Source organism: Patagioenas fasciata, chromosome 24 (assembly GCF_037038585.1).
Source record: "Patagioenas fasciata isolate bPatFas1 chromosome 24, bPatFas1.hap1, whole genome shotgun sequence".
In the NCBI taxonomy this organism is placed as follows: Eukaryota; Metazoa; Chordata; class Aves; order Columbiformes; family Columbidae; genus Patagioenas; species Patagioenas fasciata.
In genome coordinates this window covers 4,474,307-4,501,456 of record NC_092543.1, presented here as the reverse complement: position 1 = coordinate 4,501,456, position 27,150 = coordinate 4,474,307, and the positions used below count along the sequence as shown (strand labels likewise).

General features: G+C 53.7%; 2 protein-coding genes and 1 long non-coding RNA gene across 14 annotated transcripts in view; 1 reads left to right on the top strand and 2 right to left on the bottom strand.

Annotated features, from left to right (window-relative positions):
- Nucleotides 1-18,780, top strand: part of LOC136111373 (protein CEPU-1) — a 283,780-nt gene extending 265,000 nt beyond the window's left edge. For 4 of the 5 annotated variants that reach the window (XM_065855510.2, XM_065855513.2, XM_065855514.2 and 1 more), the window contains 5 exons: nucleotides 12,754-12,888; nucleotides 13,514-13,634; nucleotides 13,958-14,109; nucleotides 15,801-15,833; nucleotides 17,187-18,780. In XM_065855510.2, the coding sequence (XP_065711582.1) occupies nucleotides 12,754-12,888; nucleotides 13,514-13,634; nucleotides 13,958-14,109; nucleotides 15,801-15,833; nucleotides 17,187-17,287 (542 nt within the window). In that variant the 3' untranslated portion in view covers nucleotides 17,288-18,780. The remainder of the gene's footprint in view (nucleotides 1-12,753; nucleotides 12,889-13,513; nucleotides 13,635-13,957; nucleotides 14,110-15,800; nucleotides 15,834-17,186) is intronic. The other variant, XM_065855512.2, reaches the window with a different exon arrangement.
- On the bottom strand, nucleotides 18,263-23,570 carry LOC139825570 (uncharacterized). Its single transcript, XR_011735693.1, has 2 exons — nucleotides 19,988-23,570; nucleotides 18,263-19,821 (listed from the first exon to the last, which is right to left on the bottom strand). It is a non-coding gene; the product is annotated as an uncharacterized lncRNA (long non-coding RNA).
- A 45-nt stretch (nucleotides 23,571-23,615) lies between these two features.
- Nucleotides 23,616-27,150, bottom strand: part of LOC136111374 (opioid-binding protein/cell adhesion molecule homolog) — a 293,462-nt gene continuing 289,927 nt past the window's right edge. For all 8 annotated transcript variants that reach the window (XM_065855516.2, XM_071798876.1, XM_071798875.1 and 5 more), the window contains one exon: nucleotides 23,616-23,864. In XM_065855516.2, coding sequence (XP_065711588.1) covers nucleotides 23,764-23,864 — 101 coding nt within the window. In that variant the 3' untranslated portion in view covers nucleotides 23,616-23,763. The remainder of the gene's footprint in view (nucleotides 23,865-27,150) is intronic.

Genomic DNA, 27,150 nt, shown 5'->3' with positions numbered 1-27,150 from the left:
TCATTTGGAAGGTTTCGGCTGCCTTGCGGTCCCCAGACTCGCAGAGCCGATGCCATCTGTAAACCGCAGAGAGATCTCCTAGTTAATAGTCTGCTTTTGGTCACTCAGGTGTTTCCATAGTTACTGGGCTTTCTTATTTATTATTTTGGGGTGGCTCTGATGTTGTCATGGCAATTGCCATCTTGTCAGCGGACTGAGGCTGGAAGTTCTTGGCTAGGAAAAAGCATGAGGTGACACCAAAGCGCGAGGAGCCGCTCGCTGGCAGAGTCGAGCCGTCCGGGGGATATTTATCCATGCTGCAGACAGGAGACTCGTCATGCATCATGTAAAGCTGGGGAAATGTGCTGAGGAACCATAGTGAGGGCTCTCCCAGGAGGGATGAAGGCTCGGCAGCCTCTGTCCCAGGAGGAGCAGGCACGGCTTAGTAACGACAGCAAGGGTTTGGTGGTCAGACCACAAGCGTGGTTATCCTGCCATGACGGGGCCAGGGACACAAGGAAAGGGTGTAAAACCGAGGTGTGTGCACACAGGTACCTTCAGTGGCACCGGTCTGCCACGGACAGACATCTTGAGCCAGAGACTGCATCCAACCCATCATCCTTAACGACCCTTGATGGACTTTGCTGCCACGGTTTTGTCTAATTGCCTTTTGATTATTGCTGTAGTATGATGGATTCAGGTGTAAGGCTTTAGCCGGCGGCTGCCAGGGTAGGAAAATATTACGATTTGACTCGACCATGTATTTACTCATGAGAGGTCTGATCAAAAGGGCTTTATAGTGGGAATCCCTCATTAATCTCAGGATTAGGCTGGGTGCTGAAAGCTCGATCCGTGTGCTGCACGGGTACTTGGCCAAGCAGAGGTAGGAGACACAGGGGGATGCTCGGAGGGCCCCGAGGTCACTACATCCCCGATACCCTCCCTGATGAGACAATTTAACCTCCATGGCCCTGGAAGAGATGCACCAGCCGTCCCTCGTCTCACATATGCACTTAAAAAAGACGAGACAAGCAGCCCAATGTGGCAGAGGTCTCATGAGATGGTCTGTCCATACATCAGCAGTGAAGGGACTCTGGGAGAAGTCTGATATATTGGGATATATTGATAGGAGAAGTCTGGTATATTGGGATATATTGATACATTGGCTCTGGGCGAGGCTTAAAACAAGAGCACAAATCCAGGTTGAAGAGTTGCTCGTTCCTGGGATGTTTGTGGGGTAGATGTCAGGTTTGGAGCCCGGCTGGGAGGCACCGTGAGAAGGGGCATCCACTTGGGTAGGAAAATTCCTTCTATTCCATGCTGGCAGCGCTGAGCTCGGTGTCCCACAGGACCCTCCCTTTAACCCTGCCTCAAGTCATCTAATTAACTTAAAGCCCAGAGAGCCGTGCTCTCTGCTGGTCCTTTTTAACGGGGAAATGGCTCTTGAAGAGAGCAGATAGTTTGTGTACAGCTGGTGGTGCGTTCATCCTGGGTCTCATGTTTCTGTCTTTTCTCTCCCAGTGAGGGTTCGGGGGGTTTGGAGGAGGCCAAGCACCTGCCTGCCATCTCTCCTTGGCACTGAGGTGCCAGAGAGGCTTTGTCTCCATCACCTCGGGCCGAACATGTTCCAAAGAACCAACCCAAGCTCATAGCACCTTGCAGGAAGGAGAGATTTGATCACCTTTTGAGGAACAAGGGTTGGGGGAGATGCTGTGTGAGATGTGATGTCTCAAAGACGGAACACAAGTTCTGCTGCGCTGCACGATGGAGCTCAGAGCCAGCCCCGAGCTGCAGCGGTGGGTTGGGTTGGCCACCGTGCCAGAAGTGATGTCCCACCTCACCTCGTGGCACATGTCCCCAAGTCTCGAGGTGGCCGGGTGTCTCACGGAGGCTTGTCCCACTCGCTGGGTGGCTGAGCACCTTGTCCTCCTTCCAGGAGGTGGTTTCAGACCCGGGCTTCAGCTAAATGAACTGAAGCATTTCAACCGGCTCCAATCCTGTCGGCAGCTCAACCGTCCCCTTGTTTACTGTTGAAATAATTACTGCTTTGCCATAATATTAGCTCTGAGCCGTGACTCCATTACCATTATCGCCGGAATATTACCCATTTATTATCTCCCAGCAACCCTGGAAGATGAACACTAGGCTTCAGAGACCAATTGTTTTACAACAGACAGGATCTTGGTGTGCATTGTTTAATGAGGTAAACTACATTATAGCCGGCATTAATTTGGCCGCGGTGCACTCCACTAAATCATCGTTAACCTGTAAATCTGCCACCGGTTTTGATCCGCGCTTAAGCGGCGCATACGGGACAGATCGGCCAGGAAAAGGGTCACCGGCCGCCCGGCTCTGTTAGCATCGTGTGGGGTGCAAAGAAATAGATTGTGCTGCTCTTGGAGGAGCAGAACTTGGAAATGGACACTGGTTTTGTGCCTGGTGGTGGTGAAGGAGAAACCGGCATTGCCAGGGGTTGCTTAGAGAGCGTGTGCATGTGTGTAGAGACCAGCAAAGGGAATATTTTAGCTTCCTGAGTGGCAGCAGCTCCCATGGAGCAGGATTTGGCTCAGTAGAGCCAGGATCAGCAGCATCACATTGCAGGCTATGGGGTTTGCTGCCCTCAGCATCATCAAGCCCTGCGCTAAGTTATGGGCTGTGAGTAGCTCCTTTTAGCATTTCCCTTCCACCGACGTGCCCTGGCTCCTCCCTCTCTTTGGAAGCAACAGGAGATAATGTACTTGTACGTGTATATATATAAAAGTAATATTTTTGATTCCCTGCATGGTGGAAATGAACTCTGTGAGCTGATTTGTTAGCATATTTGGCATAGCAGCCTTCAAAATATGCATCTTGGTGCAAGGATAACAAGACCCTTAGCAATGAATGAGGCGATGTCTTTCTCTTAAGAAAAGGAGGAAAAAAACCCTTTGGGCTTCCGCCTATTCCTTGCATGAAGTAGCTGGTGCCTCGTACAAAGCGATACTGGTAAAATTATTGGAGAGTGATTTTTCTTGTTCACGAGCTGACCTGTTTGCAGTGGTGGGAATGGGTTGGAGCAACCGAGAAGTTTGTCATTAGTCCCATTGCCCGTGCTCCCGTTCTGTGCAGAGGTGGCGACTTTAACACGAGCGTCACTCGCACTGACGTCCCTTCTCAGTACCTTGATGAACTATGGCAAGAATTTTAGTCATTTTCTTTGGTGTGGTGGGACAAGGCAGCCAAAAGCCAACACTCCGATGGTGTTATCTCTCTCTTCTTTAGCGACGAGCTCGGCTCCCTCCTCCCCCGGTCAATGTGCAGCTTTGTGTCATCAGCCTGCCCAGGACTTGCCTTTTTATTCAGCTGGTGTGGGGAAGAGCAAAGGATGGGGGCGTCTGAGATGCGAGAGATCTCCACACAAATTAAAACCTTTTATCAGCCCCTAATAGCTGTGCAAACTAATTATATTTGGGGCCAAACTTTGCCGGCGACTCCCCCGAGGTATTATTATAAAAATCCGAGCTGTGGAAGCGCGTCCCCATTCTGTCAACACCAGGTCGCTTCAGCCGGAGAGAACTCGGCTCCGGCTCGTTTCTTACTCCCATGATGGGCTTTGCATAAGCCACCGCTGTTCTTTTTGGGGAGGAGAGAGCCCGGATGGGTCGTCTGACATGTGGCCCAGGTTTGCTGAGCCAAAAACAGGGCTGACTGTGAGGAAATAGCACCCAAATATTCATTTTTGTTGCCCAAACCCCGCCGTCCTCGCACTCTTTCCCGGCACAGATTGCCGGCTAATGGGGTGGAGCTAGCGCGAGCGCTCTCTATAAATGGAGCAGAATATAAACAGAATAAAGCCTTCATTTCCCGGGCTGTGATTTCATTATTAATATACTTTACAGTTCACAGGTTGTTCATTTGCTTCCATGTTTTCTCAGCTGGTGTAATCTGCGGGCGCGGAGTGAGAAGAGTCATAAAATTTCCATTTCCAGTTGAATGTGCGTCCAATTCGCCGTGAAATGTTTCTCTCTGTCGTGAATATTAAGCACCCGAGGAATCGGTCACCGCAGGATTAGGCAGGGCAGGTTGCCAGCCCCCCGCTCCGCGTCCCAGGGACGCGGGTGCAGAGGAGGAAAGGTGACAAGGTGACATCTGGAGACCAAGGGAAGGGCAAGGTGGTGGAGAGAGGAAGAGGGAAAGGGGGAGGAGAGAGAATTTGTGCAAGAGATGCTGCAGGGAAAGGAAGAAAAGGTAAAAAGTTGCAAAGGGATGTGGAAGGCGAAGGATGCTCCGATGGAGCATCACCTTGGTACTTGCAGGGAAGATGTTGCACCGGCGTCTGCTCTGGTTTGTAAATCAGTTGTCAGTGATTGTGTTTGGCTGTGCCCTTTCCATAGGCTGAACATGGGCAAAAAGAGAGTTTTCTTGTGTCGGGTGAGGCTGAGAAACGCTGCCGCATTCATATGGGCATGGAGCTGAGACATGTTGGCGAGAAATAAAATCATGTTGTGCTCACGGTGATGCATCCAGCAGGAAGAATGTGGAGATTTATCACATATTTAGTGTAGTCTTTAGTGGCTTGTAGGGGATTGAACGGTGGCTTTAGGGCAGAGCAGCAGAATTTGGGTCGGTGGGGCAGATGTTGCTGCCCCGAGGTGCTGCAGCTGCGGTGCCACCAGCAGCGGGCACATCTGGTGGCACAGCTGGCGGCGGCGAGGGATGCATGTCCCAGTCCCCCCTCCCCTGCCCATCGCCCCGGTGCATGATGCGGTGACGCCGCTGGGGGTAAAGGGACAAAGTGCCAAATCCCGTTGGATTTGGCCGTAGGGGGAACTCGGGCGCCGTTTCCTCGCGACTTGTTGCTGAAACGACTTGTGCCGTGGCACTCCTTGCTGCAGGGGAGAAAAATGCTTCTTCTTTTCCCATCTTCTCTCGGTCGAGTCAAGATAATAATAGTCTTTTTCTGATCCCCTGAACTTTCCCATCTGCTTGGTAAAACAATGGCAATTCTTTTTCCTCCTGGTCTCTCTCTCTGTCTTCCTCTCTTTTATTGTTATCCTCCTACAGTATAATTTAAAGCCAGAGCAATGCCGTAGCCCATGGGTTTTTCCCTTTCCTCTGGTACGCCGTGGTTATTTAAAATGGCTTTTTCCTGGCAAAGCGATGCCTCTCGCTGCCCTCCCTGTGCCCGTAGTGGAGCCGATACCTTCACAGGGAGGGGACGATGGGCTCAAGGAATGGGACTCTGGTCCCAATGTTCCCAGTCCCTCCTGGTGCCCCAAAACCAGGATCCCCCATACTCCCATCCCCATCGTCTCACCCTTGACGCATTTCCCCAGCCTCTCCAAATAAACCGCGATGTGGCGAGCGATCCTCCAGAAATGGAGACATCAGCATCGTAAAACACAAGGGACAGAGCAAGGCCACTGGGCTGGAAAATAGCGTGTCTGGAAAAATAAAGACGGGCTAAAGATGATGGAGAGGAGACTGCAAGCTTCACCCTGCCAGGGATTCATATGGTTTTGGGGGGTCCCGGGGGAAGACGAGGGAAGGAAAATATCCCCTCTCTATAGAGATCTGTGGCAGGAATGGTGTCCGGGCTCGGCAACCATGTGCAGGGAGAAAGCAAGTTTCCCACATCCCCGTGACTTCTTGCCAGCACCGGGAATGGATTTAGCCGGCACTCGATGCTTCTTTTTTCCCTTTAATGCCATTATGCCACTTGCTTCCCATCCTAGGGATATTTTTCTTAATGCCGCTGAAATGCGGCTTAGCGGAGGTTACAGCCATTTAACGCTTTGGATTGCGCTCGCTTCTTAAGAGCTTGTCCTGCGGGGAAAGCCTTTGGGTATAAATTTGCAGCCGAAGGGACCCCGCAGGCCCAGCCGCCCGCAGCTGTTTTTCAGACAAATCGGAGGAAAACAGGGCACCTCGAGTTGGGCAGGGGACGGGGATGCCGGTTGCACGTGGGGGGCACATTATATGAGGATGTGGTGGATCTCATCGCCAGTATCCCACCCAGGTGTTTTTATTGGGGTGGATGCTTAGCAAAAGTCCTGCAAAAAGCAGGCAGGAGCGCTTGGTTTCTTGGCATTATCTCTCCTCGTCAAGCCTCGCGCGCCACAGGTTTTTGTAGAGACGTCGAGAAAGCTGCCAAAAAACAGGACGGGCTCCAGGAAAAGCCAAGTTGCGACAGGATTGACTCAGGGAGCGAGCGCTCCCGTAAACAGGATGAGCGCGTTCGCCGGGGCGATTTGTCTCCGGCAGCATCTGTCACTCTCCGACATCTCGGTATCATCACAGCAAATGATTTAAACACTACCCGCCGTCCCCCATCTGTTGGGCAGCCCCTCCGCGCGGACGGGGCTCTACCTCCAAAGGAACCCAGCGGCACGGGGCTGCGAGCCAAACAACGGGACAAATTAAATCAAAAGCACGCTTTTCGGCACCCGGGGGGAAAACGCACATCAGCTTTGACTTATTGCACGGCGCACGCTTACAAGAGAGAAGCAACGGCTTTTGTCACTGCAAGGGGCCATGAAAAATGAATTAGGGCCGGCACCGGGAGAGGGCACGCCGGAGAATCTTTCATTCTGGTGACGCCGTCCTCTCTCACCTTGCGAGCGGCAACAGGGACAAAAACTGCGGGGAGGAGGAAAGAGTAAGGGATGAAAGGAGAGAGTTGTCATTGCGGTCTGGTCTGGGACCATGGAGCCGCTGGGAGATGCTGTCTTGTCAGTAACTTTCTGTAGAGGTTTTGGCTCCATGGGAGCCTTGATATTTGGGTTTTGTTTGCCCCGTGCACGTGTTCCTGCAAGGAGGTGGAAAAGCCACATGGGAAGCGGTGCCGAACCTTTTATTTAGGAGCATCCCTCCCTTCCGGTCCCACCACCTCGTCCTCCAAGCAAGCAGACCCCGAGGGCTGAGCAGGATGATATCTAGCGAATAATGCATGAGTATCATTAAGAAAATCAGCCCTGTAATGAGCCCTATACCCATTTTTGCTACAGATCCATCACCACTTAGGCGCTTTGTGAACCGCAGCAGTTGTTAATTTACTAAAACGGGGTGACGAATGTTGTTTGGACCTTTTCATTGGTCTCCCTGGGAGGAGACAGGGCCAGGAGAGGCCAAGGATGGTCACTCGGTTCCATTTGATAAGCTCCGAGCCAGCCCGGCTCTCCCTTACACTGAAATCAAAGGGCTCATTCTTTATTCGACTCATTTGCTCCTGAGTTAGAGCCTCGTTCAAGGGTGGTTGGTCCCCGAGTTGTGTTGTTTTGTCGCTTTAAATATTAATTTCCATAATCCTGTTATTTCCCAAGGAACTACTTCTCGCAAACAAAAGGTTTAATGCTCCTCTTTTATTCCCGGTAACAAATAAGTTTGCCGAGGCGTGCAAAGATCCCGGCAGCAGCGAGCCGTGCGACGCCTGGCGATGAGGATTTCAGTTTAAGTAGGAATTGCGATGCCCAGGGGATGGGGGTGAAGCATCCCCCAGGGATCCTGGGTACCACGGCAGGATCTCCGAGGGAGGGCAGGGAGCCTGGACGGCACCCCCGTGCATCCCTGCATCCCGTTATTTTTGCATTGGAGGCATCTCCAACGTTCCCTTTAGAGAGGGAAGATGGGAGAGCCGAAGGCTGGGAAGCACAATAGAAGATAGACTGCTTGTACCTCATTGTCTGGAGAATAGATGGGCCATGGGCTCCTGGAGAATAGGAGCTGCCACTCAGGCGGCTTTAATAGAACAGGCGGCAGGTAGATTTCAATAAAAGAAATGAGTATAAATATTGTTAGCGGGGACGAGAGGAAAAGTGGGAAAGATCTCGTTTGACAAGGCACAGAGGGGAAACTTTCAAGGACTTTTAAGCTGAAAAACCTTCACGATGACGCTACAATGGGCAGACACACGGACTCGAACGCATGTCGTGGTGAGGCGAGTGGGCTGGCATCCACGGTGTGGATGGTGAATAGAGGCTATGGGCTGAGAACAGAAGCTATAGGCGGTGAATCTAGGCTATAGGCAGAGAGTATGGGCTCTAGGTGGTGAATCCAGGTTGAGGGATCAGGGGTAGCGATGTGGTGGCATTTGGAGGCTCTCGGCACCTTGCGTGTCCCAGTGACTGAAGAGATGTGTTGCATGCGCCCACTAAATTGTTAAATATTTGAGTTATTGTAGGATGGTTGAGCCTCATCTGTGGTCTCGGGGCAGACTGCGGGTGCGCCAAGCAAGTGCGGTCACAACAACGGGTCTTGGTGACAAGTGGTGATGGTCAGCAGCCCTGGGACGTGAGGATGAGGAGGGTCCCCAGGCTGTGGCAGCGGAGGGAGTTGCCGCAAAGCCTCGAGCACCGAACAGAAGCGCGGCAGCGAGAACAACGTCCCCCGGGGCTTTGTGCAACATCAGGCCACAGAAACATGCTAATTAACATGGAAAAACATGTTAGAGGGGAGATTCTTTCCTTGTAGTCGGGAAACTTCAAAGGGAGAGGGCAGCTTGGCCCCATGCAAGCACAACGCAGTCTTTGATATGGGGTTGTGGTTCTTCATCTGAAGGCTTGTAAAAATGCAGAAGAGGAGGTTTTTACCCTATATTTCCTATATGTTGCTTGTGTAGATGTGCATTCTAAAGGGATCGCACCTCTAAGGAAGGTGAGGGGTGGAAATGGGCCGGACCCCGAGATCCGGGGATGCAACATTAGCGAGAGGAGGAGAGGAGCACGCTGCGCTCGCCCGGGTCGATAGGGTAATCTTGAAAGAAATCATTTTTGTAATGATCGCTCTGGATGGTTTCCAGCAGGTTAATTACCCCCAATCTTTCTCCACCGGAGCGTGGCGGCGCTAAGAGGGGGCGCACGGTGGGGGACGCTGCATAACCGGAGTGGTTCGCCCAATCTAAGGAAAAAGCAAATTTTAGAACTGCCTGAACTTCTTTCTGTCTGCGTTAATTGAGTGGTCAGGAGTTGTTAATAACAATTAATAGGAGGTGAAGCAGGCGCTTACCAATTTTGATGGGGGATCGCGATGGAGGCATCCTTAGCTCTTCTTTACCCCCATCTCCAGGGATGTCCAACCCGCTTTGGGAGCCCCCATTGGGGGAGAATCCTTCCCCCATCCCCTTCCCAGCACATAGGGAGCCAAATCACCCCCATGATGCCACAAAATCACCCACTTTTCCATCTGCTGCAGAGGTGAAGCGGGTCTTGGACACCAGCAATTCGCTCTTATTTCCTTTGCGCGTTTTATTTATTTACTCTAAACCGTTATAGGAAGGCCATCGCTATCGCATCCGAGCGACGTTTGAAATAGATGGGTCTGGGTTTTAGCGCGTCACTGGGAGCCGGGAGTCTGCGCGATGTTAATTTTTATTGCCAGAAGTAGCCATAAATTGATAGTAGTGAATCGCTGTAGGGGCTGTAATTAACTAGTTACTATTTCACCTCCAAAAGGAGCAATGTTTCACGCTCTTACTTTTACTTATCTGGAATCAGCCGCTGTCAACATCCGCCAAAGCCCGTATAAAGATTTATAGACCTTGGAGGTAAATATTGACTAATGGGCAGCTCGGCTTAATGTTCACCTTGAAGGACAATAAATTGCGCTATTGATTGAAGCCAGATGTCAATATCTGCATTGTTGTAAACATTTTAATAAAATTATCTCCATAAAATATTCTCCCTCTCCGGCCGATCCCGGTGAGCGGGATCGGCACCCAGCAAACGCGGCAGCGTAGCGTGTAGGGTAGCACCAGGATTTTGGGCATCCGGAGCCCACGGGGACACCCAGCCCATCGCAGGATGATTGTTGAGGTTGAGCCTTAGAGGTCGAAAGACCGTAGCCCAGACTGGCTGTTCTTTGTAGACCCTTCGCACTTGGTATTTTGTCATTATGTCTGTTTTCCCCATGCTTTCCTTGCATAAATCGGGGCAATATGGCTCTTGTCCCCTTGAGGCTGTTTCTCATCAGAGCTGTGTCCATGTCTGGTGCTCGTGTTGTCTGCAGACAGCACATAGAGCAGCTAAAACTTCATTAGGGTGGCAATCTGTAGGATCTTTAGCATCCTCTGCCTGGTGCACAGAAGCAGTAGCAGTAGTGATGTGTCCCAGAGACCCAAATATGACCACAACGGTGACCCAGGGGACAGTGGCACCTAATGAATTTGGGAACGCCTGTTGGCTTTCTGGTGAGTTATTACATTGTCAGGTGCTTGAGGGAAGCAAACAGGTAGGAGGGGGCAGAAGGGAGATGAGTCGGGCTGGGAAAACGAGGAGAAGCAAGAGAAGGACAAAAGCGAGGAGGGAGGAACGCGAATGCACGAGGCATCTGCCCGCACCTCATCGCACCCGCACCGCTCCAAAATGTCACAGCCGAGCTCCCCTGTTAGTCCATCACCCTGGCTGATGAGGAAAGATTACACCTTTGCCAAGTCTCTGGCTGTTCCATTTCTGGCCTCTATTTTATTATTAGTATTAATAATAATAATAATTCTGTGTGCTGGCCGCACTGCTTTTCCAGCTCCCGAGGAGACGTGAGAGCTCTCCCATTAATTCCTGCAATATTTCAGCTCCTAATTGCACTCAGGCAGAGACAGCCTTGAGAAGTTCTCACCATCCATTCAGGCGGAGCAGGACTGGTTCCTGTGGGGTAGCTCCCGGAGCCAGGGGGCCCCGGTCCAGCCGCATCTCGAGCATCCCGGAGCTCCAGGAGCTTTTGGGGACAGGGACCGCGGTGGTCGGGTGCTCAACGCATCCATCGCTTTAGCTCCAGCTTTGGGTGGAAGGATTGCAGAACAATCCCAAACAGGATTGTTCTTAAGCTCAGGGAACTCGGAGCTTCACCCAAAGCAACTTCCATGTCCCTGTGCAACCCAACGAGCAGATAAATGTCTGTCCCGCACCCCATGAGCCCCAAGAGACCGCAGCAGTGTCGGTGACCCTGCTGCTGTCTATAAAGCAAGGTCTGAGCTTACAGATTGTGTTTGTTTAACCCCGGCCCCGCTCCCTGGGTCCCATCTATTTGTTTTTCAATTCCCGGCAGTCAGTAATGAATGAGATTTGTCCAGCAATCATCGAGGCTTCCCATTATAAATAGGCAAAAATGCAGAGGCCAGGGAGTGAAGCGGTCGGGCAATTACTCTTGGTCACGTCTTCACTTCTTGGCCAACGTGGGTGACAGAGAAGCGGCTTCAGGGACCTGGTTTTCCCACAAAGCCACTTGTGTGGGGGGATGACGGGGGACACGGGGGTGTCCCCATCGCCCGGCGTCACCCACTTCGCCAGCATCAAGCGACGCACTCGGGGCAGGGATCCCTCACAGTGGCTTATTTCTGGAGATGTAAGGAAGCAGGATCTGGCCAGAGCCTCTAGCAGGGCTGGTGTTTTTAATGCTGTCATCATCGTTATCCGAGCACGAGTAATTCCCAGATGGCTCAGGGTAAAAGCAGACATCAGCTCCGGCACCCAGCATCCCGTTCTGTGCCAACATGAAGGGAACCAGGCCCCAAAACCCCGAACGCTTTGCTCTCAGCCTCGTCCAATTCCCATGCACGTATCTGAGACCTCAGCCCTGCGCCGGCACAGACGCCTTAATCTCTCAATTTCCCGAGCTTCTGCAGGCGGAAAGCTGACCCTCGCAGTTCCTTTAATGAAGTCTTGTGCCGGGTAATGAAATGCACTCCAGCTAATTCGCTCCCAGATCAAATCAGGGCCGTACAGCGAATTTTCGACGCGTGCGAGCCGGCTCCGGCACGCTCGGGAAGGGCCCTGTGTTACTTTAGCAGCAGAGCGTTATCTGAGACTGCACAAACCGAGTCAGATCTCCGTGCAGAGCATCTGAAGGCCGCCGGCTGTGTCGGTATTTTATCAGCAGGCAGCGCTGTGCTACAGAGCAGCCGATTCTAGGTCAGCCATGAAAGGAAAGATTGCTTCTCCTCGCAGCGCATAGCGCTGCAGACCCGCCGGATGTAACGCTGCGATTTGCGCGTGTCCAAAGGATGTCGATTGGGGGGTGACACCTTCACATCTCGCCCTTCTGTCGCATTAAGTACTGATGAACTCAGCGGTTTCATCCCCGAGCCGCTCGAGAGGGAATTTTGGCATTTTGCACGCATTTGTTAGGAGCAAGACATGTGCAGTCGACAGGTCAAGCGTGACGAACCGCGACCCATCGGGTCATGGTAGCCGAGAAGGAACCGAGGGGAGCCCGGGATCATCGGGCTCCATCGGCCGAGCTCCCTGGGGACCGCAGACCCACGCTCGGCCTCTCCACCATCGGCACTCGCTCCCGAAACAGCTGTCCGGAGCTAATTTATTTCCTAATGCTGCAGCCATGTTAATTTATAAATTACACTGGTAATTCGGGCTGTTATTAATTTCAGATGGCGTAGGGCAAGCCTAATTAAAATATGACTCCAATTGCCACACATATGTACCAAGGACTACCGTTTAAAATTTATAGGAATATTAAGTGTGACACCGGTCTCAGAGATGCTTCGCACGGTAATTACGGCATCTCGGCAGCGGGAGATGTAAATGTAAAGGAGGAGGAAGTTGTCCTTGTTTAGGGGCCACTGAAAATCCGCTCCCACCATTAGTTCGGTGGCAAGCGGCTTTTCTCCAGGATGTGTTGCACGGGGCGCAGGTTTGGCGAGCATCACTTCGCCCATCCTGCACACGATGGGGACATTATCTCCAGCAAGTGATGCTCTCGGCGGGCCCGGGTGCAGCGCTTTTTGGCAAGGGTTTTTTTGGGGTACATCTCCCCATCACTCACAGCCCTTTCCATCTTTTCCTGCAGCCGTGGGCTTCATCAGTGAGGATGAGTACCTGGAGATCACAGGCATCACGCGGGAGCAGTCGGGCGAGTATGAATGCAGCGCATCCAACGACGTGGCGGCGCCCGTGGTCCAGCGAGTCAAAGTCACTGTCAACTGTGAGTAGCTTGGGGACAAGGAACGGAGCAGGGGAATGGCATTTTGGTGGAGGGGAGTGAGGGGAAAACAGCCTTCATCCCCCAGAGCCGACAGAAGCAGAGGTTTTGCAAGTGGGTGGTGGTTTGCCCTATATTTTTCCTCCTGCTTTTCGAGTTCCACCACCTCCTCTTCAGCTATCGCCATCAACGTGGGTTTTCTGCCGCTGGTGAGATGCAGTGCCGATAACCTCCGGGGAGAGAAGTGAGCAGTAAATAGGAAATATTTGTCTTGAGAAAAAATGAGAGAGGGAAAGCAAGAGAGCAAGGAAGAAAACAGCATGTTTTTGGGCTCAGATAGGGGTCAAGACCCTCCTAAACTCCTTTCTGGCCATTCTTTTTGCTACTCGGGGTTAGCTCCAGTGCCAGGAGGACCCTCTGATGGGATGTGGCGTCAGGTCCCCCAAGCGCCCGAAAACCCCCAGACAGCAGCACCAGAGCGTCCAGAGCTCCGGGTGGGCTCAGAGCTGCTTTTGGCTCCTTCCCTAAGCACAGGGAAAGAAAAGGGAGCCGGAGGAGCCCAGTGGAGGGGGCAGGATGCCATAAGGGAAACTGAGTGTTGATTCCAGGTTTCTCCTCCTCTCTGCAGACCCCCCATACATCTCGGACGCCAAGAGCACCGGGGTGCCGGTGGGGCAGAAGGGCATCCTGCTGTGCGAAGCCTCCGCCGTCCCCTCCGCCGACTTCCAGTGGTACAAAGACGACAAGCGGTAAGAGTCCAGCAGCTTCGGCATCGGGGTCGTGGTGCTATGTCAAATCACCAATAACTCTCGGCACAAGCAGCGATAGGATTCCGAGGCACAGGGGAAAATAGATGAGGACTTTTGGAAGGAAGATTATTTTTTTTTCTCAGAAGCTTTTGTAAGGTGGGTTTTGGCATTGAATCCGCAGTTCTATGATTCACACGAGATCGCTGCCCCAGCTCAATGTCCCAGGCGTCCAGCAGGACAAGGGGGACACAAGGTCATGAAAAATGCAACACTTCTTCCATCACCATCCCCATGACCTTAACCCCTTCTACCTTCTCTCCCAGGCTGGCTGAAGGACAGAAAGGACTGAAAGTGGAGAACAAAGCTTTCTTCTCCAGGCTGACTTTCTTCAATGTCTCCGAGCAGGACTACGGCAACTACACCTGCGTCGCCTCCAACCTGCTAGGGAACACCAACGCCAGCATGATCCTCTATGGTGAGTAGTGCTGGGGATGGGACACGGCTTAACGGCGAGATCGCCGACATGGGGCACACAGAAGGGTCTTCCTCGTCTTCTGGGTTAGATGTGCATTTGCTGTTGAGCCTTGGTGTTTTGGGGTGTGGGTCGGAGACCGTGGCAAGCTCAGGGAAAGCATGAAAGCCTCAGAACATATCTCATATCTCCAGTGCCAGGCCCCACGTGTGCCACAGTTCAGAGACATTTGGCACTGTGCAGTTGATGCAAAGTTAGGACTTGACTCCAGGTTTCCATCCGCTCGCTATGGCAGCTACCAAGGAGAGCCTCTGGTGGAAGGCATCTGTTTGTATTGAACAGTCAGAGGAGAGATGGAGCTCGAGGTCATGACAGCAAACCCATGGGCTGGCATTAATCCCCATTACGAGTGTTTGAGAAAAAGCTCCGTTTTCCTACACCCTTCTTGTATTGCGAACTCTTTCATAGCGCGTACATAGGATGTAACTAAACCCACCCAGAGGGGACAGAGGACCCCGCCTTCCCTGGGAGAGATGGGGCTTGGTAGGGTCCCAATGCAGGGGCTTGGTCAGTTTGTAGGTTTGAGGGGTTGCAAGAAATGGAAGCAAAACCCAGTCGTGGGAAGGAAGCATTGTGGGGTAGGAGGAAGGGCGTCCTTAGAAATCTGCTCTATTTGCTGCTGTCTTCCCATGTGAAATATTTGCAGAAGGCCATGCCCGTCGCGTGTCTTCATTCTGTCATTGTTCATGTGTGTAGAAAGGTTTTTTGGTTCAGCAGGAGCCACTTAGATGGTCCGTGTCACCCTTCGTGATGACCGCAAAGCGTCCCTCCCCACACCCCACGCCAGCGCACCCTTTTTCCTCCCCGGTTAGTTTTGTTCTCCCCAGACAGGGTACAATGCATTGGCGAACCACCACTAACATGCCAGGCCCCGACGCAGCATGGCGAGACCCTCGGTGGTGTGATTTACATGAGAAGTGAAGTTTTTTGGGACAATTTTATGAATATCCCTCTTTTTTGGGAAGCTGAGGGCACATTTTATTGTATTTCCCCTGCAAATGGAGGTTTAATCCCCATGGGTATCATGACGGGAGCCTTTCCAGGGCTGTGGAATGGAGGCTAATGTAGCGTATGTCTCGTAATCCTTATTTTAATCTATTTTTTGAGGGAGGTCAACCAGTGCTTTATTTAACATGTAGCACTCGTTACTAGAAGCCTGTCACCTCATTCGGCGGCTCATTCGGGGATGTGATGGAGCGCTCATTGAAACCACGTCATTTTGAGGTTCAGGGCAAAAAAGCAGCTCTCGGCTTCTCCCCATCACAAGATCCCGGTCCCTTCTCAGGGAATGGTGTCGGGCAGTAAATTCATCTGGGATGTTGCAGGGTTTTTGAGAGGGCTGTGTGCCAGAGGAGGAGCGCAGGGCTGAGCGAACCCCCAGATCCCCTCAAATCTCAGCCCTGCTAAGGGCGCAGAGGACTTAACCAGGGCTCCCTTTTGGGTCCGGGGTCCCGCAGGCTGTTTGTCTCTTTGCCCCCGAGGAGCAGGACACAGTGTCAGCATCAGCATCCCTCTTGCTCCCCCATCCGCTAGTTTTTCCCATCCCCGGGTCAGAGGCTGAGTGCGGTGCCTCGAGCCCGTGCTTTCCCTTCCCTTTTTGCCCTAACTTACCCTTTTTTTGTTTTAATTTTTAGAAGAGACAACTACTGCTTTGACACCCTGGAAAGGTCAGTAATTTGGGAAAATTTCACAATATCAGATTCCCACCCTGTTTTCCCACGGGTCCCTCTGGCTCTCAGCTCAAATAACCCCTTCGGGAGCCACGTCCCCTGCCGCTCCCATCTCCCACCCCACTGTTCTGCGGGTTTAGGGATGAATTAGTGCTTTTTTGCCGGTGTCCGCCCTCCCATCGCGTGTCTGTGCATTGACGGTCCGTGCTCTGTGCATGCCTCATCTCTCCGCGCTCCCTCCCCATCCCCAGTGCACAGGCAGGGACGTCATGGTATCAATTGGTCTTGCAGCGTTTCCTCCCCTGGGATGCTGTTTGTGCCTATTTTTGGGACAGTATTAGGCTGGAGAGGTGTATAGTTTGCTTCTTGGCGTTTCTCACAGCCTAGGGATGACTTGTAGATGTCAGGGGGGCCATGGAAGGTAGGACAGGGACCATCCATCATGTCTCTAGGTCCCCTCACTCTCGGCTTCCCGGCCATGCCAGGATTTGGGGCTAAGCAGGAAGAGGCACGAGGCATCGGGGAGCATGTCGGCAGAGTGCTATAGGCAGGAGAACAAGAAGCTGACGGTTCTCAGCGCCCCAGCTGGGTTTTGAAGCAAGGAGATGTGTTCTGGGTTGGCAACAGAGAGGACTGATCTGTCCTCAAGGCTGTTTGCAGCAGCCCAGACACCTTCTTGAGATCTTTGTCCAGCTTAGTGTGCCCCTGCGCCAACCATGTGGGGCATTTTTGTGCAAGCCACCAGCTCAGGCCACCTCCCACTCTTTCTAATGGAGACCTATGAGCTCCTCACCCCCTGCAACCCCCAAGCGTTGGTAAGCTGGGCTCTTCTTGTCCATCCTCCTAGTCCCATCTCCTTCTTATTGAGCTCGTGTGGGCCCAGGGGCAGGTGCAAAACACCAATTCCCAAGTGTAGCGGTGCCAGATGGTGGTTTTTCCGACCCTCTCAAGGAAGACAAGCGGGGAACAATGGGGAGATCACCCCTGTGATGGCTTGTTAGTGCCGATAAGAGCGTGGGCAATGTTGGGCAAAAATTGTCATTCATGGAGCAAGTGAGTTTGGGTCAATTTTGAAGGAAGGGCACAGGGAGTCGGAGGAGGTCGGTCAGTGGTGATGAGCAGGAGATGGGCTCAGGACAGGGAGTTGGGGCCAGAGTGGGACCATGAGGGCTAAATCCTTAAGAATGGGGTTGTCAGGGACAGGTGATAGCAGATGGTGGCACCTCTTGCGAAGCGCCACCACGTGCAATCCCTCAGGTGACCCGGGTTGTGTATGTATGTCGTTTTTGTGTATTTAATGGTTGGATTTGGGCCGGCGTCTCACCACGCGGGCGCTTCTCTCCCCCGCAGGCCCCGGCGCGGTGCACGACGGCAACAGCGGCGCGTGGCGGCGAAGCGGCTGCCCCTGGCTGCTGGCCCTGCCGCTCGCCCAGCTTGCCCGCCAGTTTTGACCCCCGGAGCCGGCCCGCGGAGCGGCGGCGGCGTCCAGGACCATGGCCAGCGAGCGCCGAGGAGAGGAGGAGGAGGAGGAGGAGGAGGAGGAGGAAGAAGAAGTGTTCACCGTTTCCGAAAATAATCATAAGAATTGAGAGAGTATCCGGCCAGGCCACCTCGGGGAGGGGGAGAGAGGGAAAACATGCAAAAAAACCCCAACGCAACGGGAATTTGGAGAGAGGAAAAGAAGAGAAATAATCCAAGGCTTCCTGCTGAAGATGCAACACGACTGAGTCTTTTAATTTTTTCTTTTTTGTTTGTTCTTTTTTTGTGTCCCACACCCCTTTTCCCACCCCGGTCCCCTGGTCCCCTTCCCCCGCGGGGACCCCTCCGGCTGGCCGCGCCGATTTTCTCCTTTACTGAGATATCCCCATCTTCTCATGGACCGCGCCGCCATTTGTGTTCCAGGAAAAATATATATATATATATATATATATATCTTCACGTTCACATATATATATATATGTATGTATAGTATATAGATCTTCAACAGTTAGCACACCGCTCCAAAGGGAAAGGGAGGACGGAGACCGGCGTCGAGCCGCGCGTCCATCGCACCACCCGCGGACATCGCCGACGATAACAGGATTCCACGATTCATTTTATTAATTATATTTTCTGATATGAGCCTAGAACTCTTAGTTCCTAAAAAAACAGAGATGCAAAAAAAAAAGAGGGGAGAGAAAATGAGGAAAAAAAAAAAGTAAATTAAAACAAAGGAACCGGAGAGGGGGAGCAAGCGGAGAGGAGCCGTTGTTTCGGATGCAGAGGAGGAGCCCCGCGCCGAAATCCCCGGAAACCGGCCCAAAAAAGCGGTCGTCCGAACAGTTCCCGCTGAGGGCGCGGGCGACTCGTGTCGAGGCGGAGATGCCGAATCTTTTTACGGGATATATATATACAGTATATATAAATATACATATATATATATATAATTTTTCTTTTTTTTTTTTTTGGTTAGCGTTCTAGCCACGGTTCCCAGCAGGGTCCTTCCGCTGCCATTACTGCATGCTGTACACGGAGTTAGGTGTGTATCGGTCCTCATCTCGGTCCCCGCGTCCCCTCCTTTCCCACCCTCGGGTCACCAGGGACGAAGGGACGCGAGGTTCGGGGGCCGCCCCTCGTCCCCAGCCCCTTTGCGGTGGACTAAAGCAATCCGAGGGACCGAGGGAGATCTATAGAGCTCAGTTTTATAATTTTTTATATATATATATATATATATATATATGTATGTATATGTGTGCGCGTGTGTGTGTGTATATATATATATATATAAAAAACCAAATTAAATTAGGAAGCAAGGGAGCCGCCCCACGGCGCGTCTCGGCAGGGGCCTCTCCTCGGTTTTCCTCCTCGGGTTCCGTTCCCTTCTCCGCGGCCGGGGACGCGCGGGGTCCGGGCGGGCGGCGAGGGGGCTCTCTCTGCCTATCCATTAAAACGATTGTTCCATGTGGCCGCTCCGTCTGGTCGTGGTGCTCATTGCCGCATCGCCGGGGACTGGGAGGGACGTGGGTGGAGGGACCCCGGGTGGCAGCACTGAATAATCATGAAGGCTCCCGATAGCGTCAGAGAGGTGTTCCCAGGACACCATCGGTGACCCCAGCACGGACGCTGCGACAAGGTAAGGCTTTGAAGAGGAGACGAGGAGGACGCAGCACAGGTCCACCCTAATCCTCCAGCGCAGGATCCAGCCGAAAGGAGTCCCAGGAGAAGGGGAGATCCAGTGACGCAAGGTGGGTGTTGCAAAGTGGGCACCCCCGTGCAAAGGCACACAGGGGGGCAAAGGATGGTGAAACGCATAGCCCGATGTTTGTGCATATGCTAAACCAAACCATGCTCGGGGCGCCGAGGACCATCGGGGCAGCTCTGGACCGTCTTCTTGGTGTTAGGATGGTTTGCGGAAGGTTTCTCGGTGTATTTGGTCCTCAACCTCGATCGTGGTCTCCAGGTCCCCTTTCTCAAGGCGCTCGGGATGGTTTTGTAGGATCACAAGCCGGTCGTTGGTGTTGATTTATCTTGGTTTTGTCTTGTTGACCTTGCCATGAGTTTGCGCTGCTAAAGAAATGGAAACGGAGAGAGATGTAAAGGGATGCCGAGGTGGTGTTTGCTGGCATGTCATGTTGTAGTTGTGAGATACGGGCACTGGGAAGGGAGAGCCACGTCCCCAAGGCTTCATGGCACATCCCAAGCGAGGGACACGGGCAGCTTTCCCAGCATGGCACAGGAGGCAGCCCAGCCCCGCAGGGGTCGGGCTCCTGGCCCCCCTGGTTTACAGACAAGTTTGTTGTGGACAGTTTTTTTGTAGCAGAGATGCCTGTGCCTGGCGAAAAGAAGGTGAGGGTCTTTGTGCGTATTTCAGGAGTCTCAGGGTGTCTGTTGTTGGGCCCGCTCAGTAGGAAAGGCAGCGCCCAGACGCTGCGGGAGGCAGGGAGGGATCTAATGCGGTACCCACGGAGGCGTCCAGAGGTGCGGGGCTGTTTGCCTCACATTCTCCCTGCAATGTAATATGTGTTGGTAGTTTAGGTATAGCTGGGGCAAGAATGTGAAAGGGAACGTAGAGGTTCAGAGGTGGCCGGTTCCGCCTGAGGTCCACAGGCTTTGCACCGGGGTGGCCATGCTTTCGGGACCCCTTTACTGTGCAGGTTTTGGGAAGGACTTACCTGTGAGCCAGAGTCAGTGGGGTGGACATTGGCGGTGTCTGTGATGTATGGAGCTGCAGTAGTCCATAGCAGTTCTGTTTGCTTGGCCACCTGCAGCACTTCAGAGATGGTATTCGAAGGCAGGACAGTTTGCCTCAGGGTCAGGGGACAATCTCTCGGGACCAGGTTCTGGAGTGTGTGTTGTGCAGGGTGAAGAGAGCCCTGCGGCTTCAGAGGGGATCGCACAAAGGAAGGAACCCCTGGAGGGCTCCAGTATCATCTCACAGCCCCCACTTCCCGCGGTCACCCCAGGATCGGCGGGACGTGAACCGCATCAGCAGCCGGTAGCAACGGGAGGACAGGACGTCCAGAGGCAATGGGGCAACAGCCACCTCCCGGCTCGCGCCCAAGCCCATCATAGCGGCCTGTGTCCCAAAGTACTGCAGCAGTCTGTTCTGTATTAGGTGAGCTTGGTGAACGATTTCTCTCATGGATGAATTAGGTTTGGTGTCCCAAAGGAGCGGGAGGAGCAGTCAGCTGCCACAGCCCCTCATTCGTAGTGTGACCCAGAAGTGGTGTCGGGAAGATGCAGAGGGGTCTCGGCAGCTCATCCTCGTGGTCCTTGCAGTCTGTGTCCTTTGCTGAAATCATCGCGGTGCCATCAGCTGATGAAAGGTGCGAACGAGCCTTAGTAGCGTGCGAGACGTGGAGGAGCCTATTGCACAGGGGTGGGTTCAGTCGTTTGGAGCGGGAATGGTTGCCAGAAGATGGAGAAGACGCCGAGAAGGTCTCAGTCGCCGCACAGAGGCTCCCGAGCGCGCTGCTTTTACCGATCTCAGGTGAGAGATCAGAGCAAAGCCAGTCCTGATGCTGTAGGGGCAACATCAACAGGTACGTGGTTACACACCCAGGGGACCCACACAGGTGGGATCTGGGATGCATCAGGTTACTTGGAGAAGGGGGAGCAGCCCAAAGGGTTGCGGGTTCCTGGTCCGGGGACTCTGAGCATCACTGTTGCAGAAGGCGACAGAAAGAGGCTTCAATTGAGTGTGAGGCGAGGTCACGGGAGCGAGGGAGGTCTCAGGCATCAGGGACACCTCGCCGCTCGACGGGGCGGGCTCTGCGTCTCTCCCTGGGGGGCGCGGGGTCTCCAAAGCAAAGCCCCGAGGGTACAAAGTTCGTCAAACTTTATTGATACACTGCACAATCACAACCATCTCTTATTCTCGCCGAATTAGAAAAGGTTACAACTACAATGTAACATGCACAAATCTCAGGTAGTACAGCCACCCTCGGAACACAACGATCGACGGAAACTCAAGACCGGCTGTCGACGGGAGAGACCAGGGTGCCGCGCACCCCCCGGCCCAGCCGCCCCCCGAGCGTCCAAACACGGGGCCGGCCCCCGACAGCCAACACGTTCCTCACAACGGCACGTTACACGTCACGAGAAAGTCCAACGCCATCCCGGCGTAGAGCACAGGGGAGCCGATCCAGCCCAGGGAGAGGAATGGGGGGTTGCGAGGTGTTGGGACACAGCCCTGGGTTTGCCGGCCTTTGCGAGCATCACGCGGTGTCCTCCTTATGGTCTTTGTTCTACACACCATGGTCTTTGTTCTCCTATACATCACGGCCTCTGGTCTGTGCGGCTCGGGCTAGTTAAGCATTTCTGCCACTAGCAGGGAGCAATTTGCAGTTGTGGGGGCGGCCGGGGGGAGGCACAGACTGGTCGGGTATCGGCGCCCGCCAGTTTCTGAGCCCCAAGGGTCCTGTAGGACTCAGCACCCACAAAAGGACCCGTGTGCCACCACAGCGGCCAAAGACAGTAGGGGTCTGCGCTCCGCAAAGGCGCCCAGGGCTGGGGTAGGACCACAATCGCCGCCAGCGCTGCCTTCATGAGACACACACGGACAAGCAGAGCAGCACAACGCGGACAGCAGGACACAGAGTCGCCGGATCAGGACCCACCAGGTATGTCCGCGCGTCGGGTCCGCGCCAGAGCCGTCACCACTTCGGGACACGTTATTTTTTGCCATTCAACCGTGGTACATGTTGAACATCCAGAGCCTGAGGGTAGGAGCATCCTTTGAGATGTTGTAGCTGGTTGTAGTATTGGTATTTTGGATCAGCATTGTGCCACCACAGGTCCCAAGGAGAGGCAAGGATGAGGAGAGGGTATGCCCGCATCAAGGCCGGGGCGGTGGCCCACAGTTGTTTGCGGTGATGGGTTTTTCCTTGCAATAGTTTGAGTGCCAAAGGCAGCCCCAGCTTCCTCGCAGGCACGGAAAGCAGGGCAGCAGGGTAAGGAGGTTTCAGTCACGTCAGAGTTTGCAATAGAAAGCTTGTGTGTGTCCATCACTCTAAAGCCCCGCAGCTTGTGGAGGGAGGACAAAGCAGCAAGGCATGGGGAGGACTCAGGGCAGGACCAGGGCACATTTTGTATGCTCGTGCAGCGTGTTGTTGTATAGGTGAGTCTCTCTCTGTTGCCAGCCTAGGATTCTGTGCCAAACGTGACTTGTAAGGAATCGGACAGGATGGTCCATTGTAGGACCAAGGTTCCAAAGTGTTCCCAGGTGGTCACAGAGCACCAGAAAGGCTCAGGGTCACCACCACGTACCGGAAGGATGCGGCCGCAGGCACCATCAGGTGCGCCATTCCGTAGGCGGGGAGGACAGGTAGCAGGGACAAGGGACAAAGCTCTCTCAGTGGCTGGAGGAAGTAGAAAATGGAGTGTGGACGAATCCAGTTTGTTGCTGAATGCATATTGCAGCAGGGAAGATGGGCAAGCAGCTAGTGAGGGGCACAGGAGCCAGTTGTGTCTCCGCCACATCGGTGCAGCAAACCGACAACCAGAGCCCCTGCTGGCGGGTCAAACACCTCGGCGTCTCATCGGGCGGGCACGAGTAGCAGCAGAGCAGGGACGTTGCAGATTAGGGGTCCTCCCACGTGGCGTTGTGACTCGGAGAGCCAACCAGTATGGGGAGCGCATGCTGGGAGACGGACCGGGGAGGCGCAGCGGGGCCAACAGAGGCAGAGACCGCTTGGTCCTGTCCTCCGCGGACCATGCGGGAGCATCGGAGCTGTAGGAAAATTGGTATTTTGTTTTCTGGCATGTTGCTGTGCCTCTGGCCAGAGGTGGCTGTGCTTTTGAGACGCCCACCACGGGGAGCTTCTCTCCAGGGCTCTTGTTTTTAGGAGAATGGGTCTGTGTCCTCAGGATGGCGAAGGGGGTACACACAATGGTAGGTGAGTGAAAGGACAGCCAGAAGTGAGTGACCCCGGGTGGAGAAATGGCCATCATGGGCGTCCCCCTAGTAATGGGCAGCCAAAAACCACACTCGGGCCACCCCTCGAGCTGGTGCCGTGGCCTCGGGGAGTGAGAAGGGGGCACTCAGGGGAGCAGCTTTGGTGCTGACAATCGACTTAGATGACCAAGAGGGCAGAAGGCTGAGCCGAGGGCTTCATCCTCAGGGTCGTTATGGGCATAGACGGCTTAGCGAGACGATGACATGGACATTCTGGGCGACGGCTCCGGGCGGCTCACGTCCCGTCAGCTCTCCGCTCCCCACGTTGGGGAGGAGGAGGCGGCCGCAGGGAGGCTCAGTCCCGGCTGGATCGCGTCCCCGGGGCGAGGGCGGCGGGCGTACGCCATAACCGGCGGCGAGCACGATCCGGAGACGAGGCCGCCCCGCACCGTGGCCAGTCCGACAACGAGAAGTCCCCGGACGGCACGGCGGGCCGGCCCCGCGGTGGGGGGGGAGGCGCGGGGGGGCCTCCCGGGACCCTCCGCTCCCTTATCAAAAGTCGAGGAGGAGGCGAGCGAGGAGGGCGGCCCAGAGGCAGAGACCGGCGGCTGCCCGAGATGCCCCGTTGCCGCCATCGTGCACCGCTCCGGGCCCTGCAGAGGGGACAGAAAAAGGGGAAGACAAGGGTCAGAGGCAAGGCTAGAGCTGAGGGGAAATGTTTGAGCAAAGGGACATGACTTTTGCAGCATCCCTCCGGTTCCCAGCCCCTTCCACCTCCCACCCCTCCTGCCAGTCACCCCTTGGGCCAGCACGGTTTGTGAAATTCCCTCTCAGGGTTCGGACATTGATCTGTTTTAAGGAGAGCATCGCAGGTGGTGTTGTTGGCACGTGGTGGAGGCGTTGTGGAGGAGAAGGAAGGATTTTTGGAGGAGGTTAAGTTGTTGTTAGAGGAGGTAGTTTTAACAGGGAGGCAGCAGCCGGCTCTACTCCACTTGGAGGAGGTCATTCTTGGTTTTGGATCCCGATTGCCTGCAAGTAAGTCAGGGAGGGGCACCATAGGTACCTCACTCCTCAATGTTTATTTGTTCAGGGCAGAGGAGTTAGCTGAATAAGTATTTTAGTTGCACAGTGTGTGTTGCAGGTCAGTCATCGGTAGAGGAAGGGAAGTGGCGCGAGGGAGAGAGCGTGACGAGACTCATTTGACTCTGCCGAGAGAGGTGCGAGACAAGCGTGGCCCAAGGCTAGACATGATTACATCATGTTTACAATGAGGGTGGGAAAATACTGGTAGAGGTTGCTCTGAGAGGTGGTGAGAGGAGGCTGAGGAGGATGGGGCCCTGAGCAACAAGAAGTAGTTGAAGATGTCCCTGCTTACAGCAGCGGCGTCGCACTAGATGAGCTAGGAAGCTTCCTTGGAACCCAAGATATTTTATGACAATATAAATCCATGATAGGTGGGTCCTAATACACGGCTGCTTTGTGTCTCGCAGACATTTAGGTCGGCCATAGCAGCAGCGAAGTGAAGTGGCACATTTTTTTACAGGGCAATAGGCGAGGAAAGCGGCCAGGACATGCGTCACGGGAGGCAGCTGGTGCGCAGGCTGCTGTTTTCAGGGTCGGCGATGAGGAGTGACAGAGCCATCGACCAGCCATGAAACAGCATTGAGCAGCAGAGATGCATCATATAGCTACCGAGATACACCACAGAGCAATGGAGACGTGTCATAGAGCACCAGCCACATGGCACAGAGCAACACAAACACATCACGGGCAGAGGTTGGGTGCGCATGCCGGTGGCGGGTCACAGTGAACGGGTGTGGGTGTCACAATGGCACAACTATGCATGGAGAGGCCAGCAGTGGGGAGAGAGCCACCAGGACCAGAGGGGACGCGAGACCTCGGCGCTCGGGAGCAGCCCTTGGCACTTCAATGAGGGAGACGGCGTCGCGGGAACGCAAGGAGCCCGAGGTACACGGGGCCATTTCGGGGTTGCAGTGCAGGGGGGGGTCATCGCAGTCTGGGTGAGGGGGAGGATGGGGATATGTGGCCATTGGGGTGGGTACGTGTGCTGAGGTTTGTTGCTTTTTTTTTTGTCAGGCAAAGGCTCTTTATGTGGAATAGGAACAGGATGTGGAGGCCACTTGAGTGAGGTATCAGAGGTGAGAACAGGCAGGAGTCAGCCCCCAAAGCCTCTGTCACAGAATGTTATGGATTGGAAGGGACCTTGAAAGCTCATCCAGTCCAATTCCCCTGCTGGAGCAGGAACAGAAAGAGAACATTCCTGGACGGAGGTCATGTTTTGTGAGTTGTTGGTGTAGCGGAGCACAGTACTTTTCCAAGCTCTTCCATCACGGGAGCCAGACAATGAGAAAGGCAGGCCTAGCCGGGGGGGATCTTGTGTGAGATTCAGCCTGATCAATGGTGTAGCGCTATGATGTTAGTGTTAAATGTCACAGGTAAGGGCAGTCAGGATTAAAAGTGTAGGAGAAAGATGACAGATAGAGGTGGAGGCACGTTTGCAGTCGTGAGTAGTTTAGGCCTTGTAATTGGGGGGGCAGCGGCAGTAAAGATCCAGAATTTGCCATGCAGCAGACTTAAAGCAGGTCTGCAAGCCTTTCCAACTGGGTTTTTGTTTGATCCTAGCGTGAGCAGCCATGGGGGGGAGCAGGTCGCTACCTCAGCGGGTCCGGCCCCTGCGAATTAAGAGTTTCTGTGGCATTGCATTGAGGAGGTGTTTATTTGTACGGCATGTTTGTGATATTTATTGCACTAGTGGTGTGGCGTCAGGTCTTTATTATTAAGGGTTGTAATAGCATTGAGCGTATGTATCATCTCAATCCAGGAGAGTTTTGTGTGGTTATTGTATTTCTCTGCCAGTGTGGGTTGGGGGAAGTGAAAGGGCAGTCTCCAGGGTCCCAAACAATGAGCTTGGCTTCTTGGCAAGACATTGTCCTGTGTGCCAGTTGTATTTCCATGTATTGTTCTGGAGGGAAGAGTTTTGAGTAGGGGGGTGGACAAGGGGGAGCAGGGCTTGGTGCGTCTGGGCATCCAGAGGGGAGGGAGGCTGCGGATCTGAGCTCGGACGCGCAGCGGGGAAGGGTGGACGCAGTGTCTGGATGCTCCAGGCTGGGTAGCCTCGCATCTCTGAAGCTGTATAGCTTGATTTTTGGTGGGAGAGGTAGGCGGGGAGATGGAATCACCGTGAGATGGAGCATAGGGCACGGCCGGCATCCTTTGGAAGCAGAGAGCCAGCTGACACGATGGATGTGAACGCAGGGGCACCCATAAAAGCTGTCAGATAGGCGAAGAGCCTCGTAGGCAGGCGGGCAAAGCACACGGGAGGAGCGAGCTGGGACCCTGCAAGACACGAGGGCTGTAAAGCGGGACACATAAGCACTCATTCTAGGTGCTAAGGTATTGGAAAGGGGCCGTTTAGTTCAGAGGTAGAACTGCCATTACTTGGAGTGTTACAAAGGTCTGACAGGTTTTGCTGGGGAGGCGGTTTAGCGAGAGCGGTATGTGAGGTGTAGGAGTGGGTGAATCTAGAGTTATTAGTTGTGTGAAATGAAACAGTAAAGATTTTTGACTCTGGGTTTGTTCACAGCATTTTGTTTATAGTTTTGGGTCTGGGCGTCTCATGGTCTGTCTTGGTCCGTGTCACTTTGCGTTCTTTGTGTAGAGGGCTAAGTAGTGAGTCACAGAGCAACACTGGTCACTTTGCTGTGTAATCCCTGCCATGTAGTCACGTCTGGCTCGGTGCTGCGTGTTTGTTAGGGACAACCCTTTCGGTGGTGTGCGTCGGCGCCTCTGTCCAGGAGGCCCTTATGTATAGGTTTGTGCTTGCTTAGTTCTGTGTCAGTAAGTCTGCTTGTCTAGTGGTGTGGTGTTGCGTTAGCTTGGTGTCTGCATAGAGGTTTTCCAGAATCTAGGTTGTAGAAC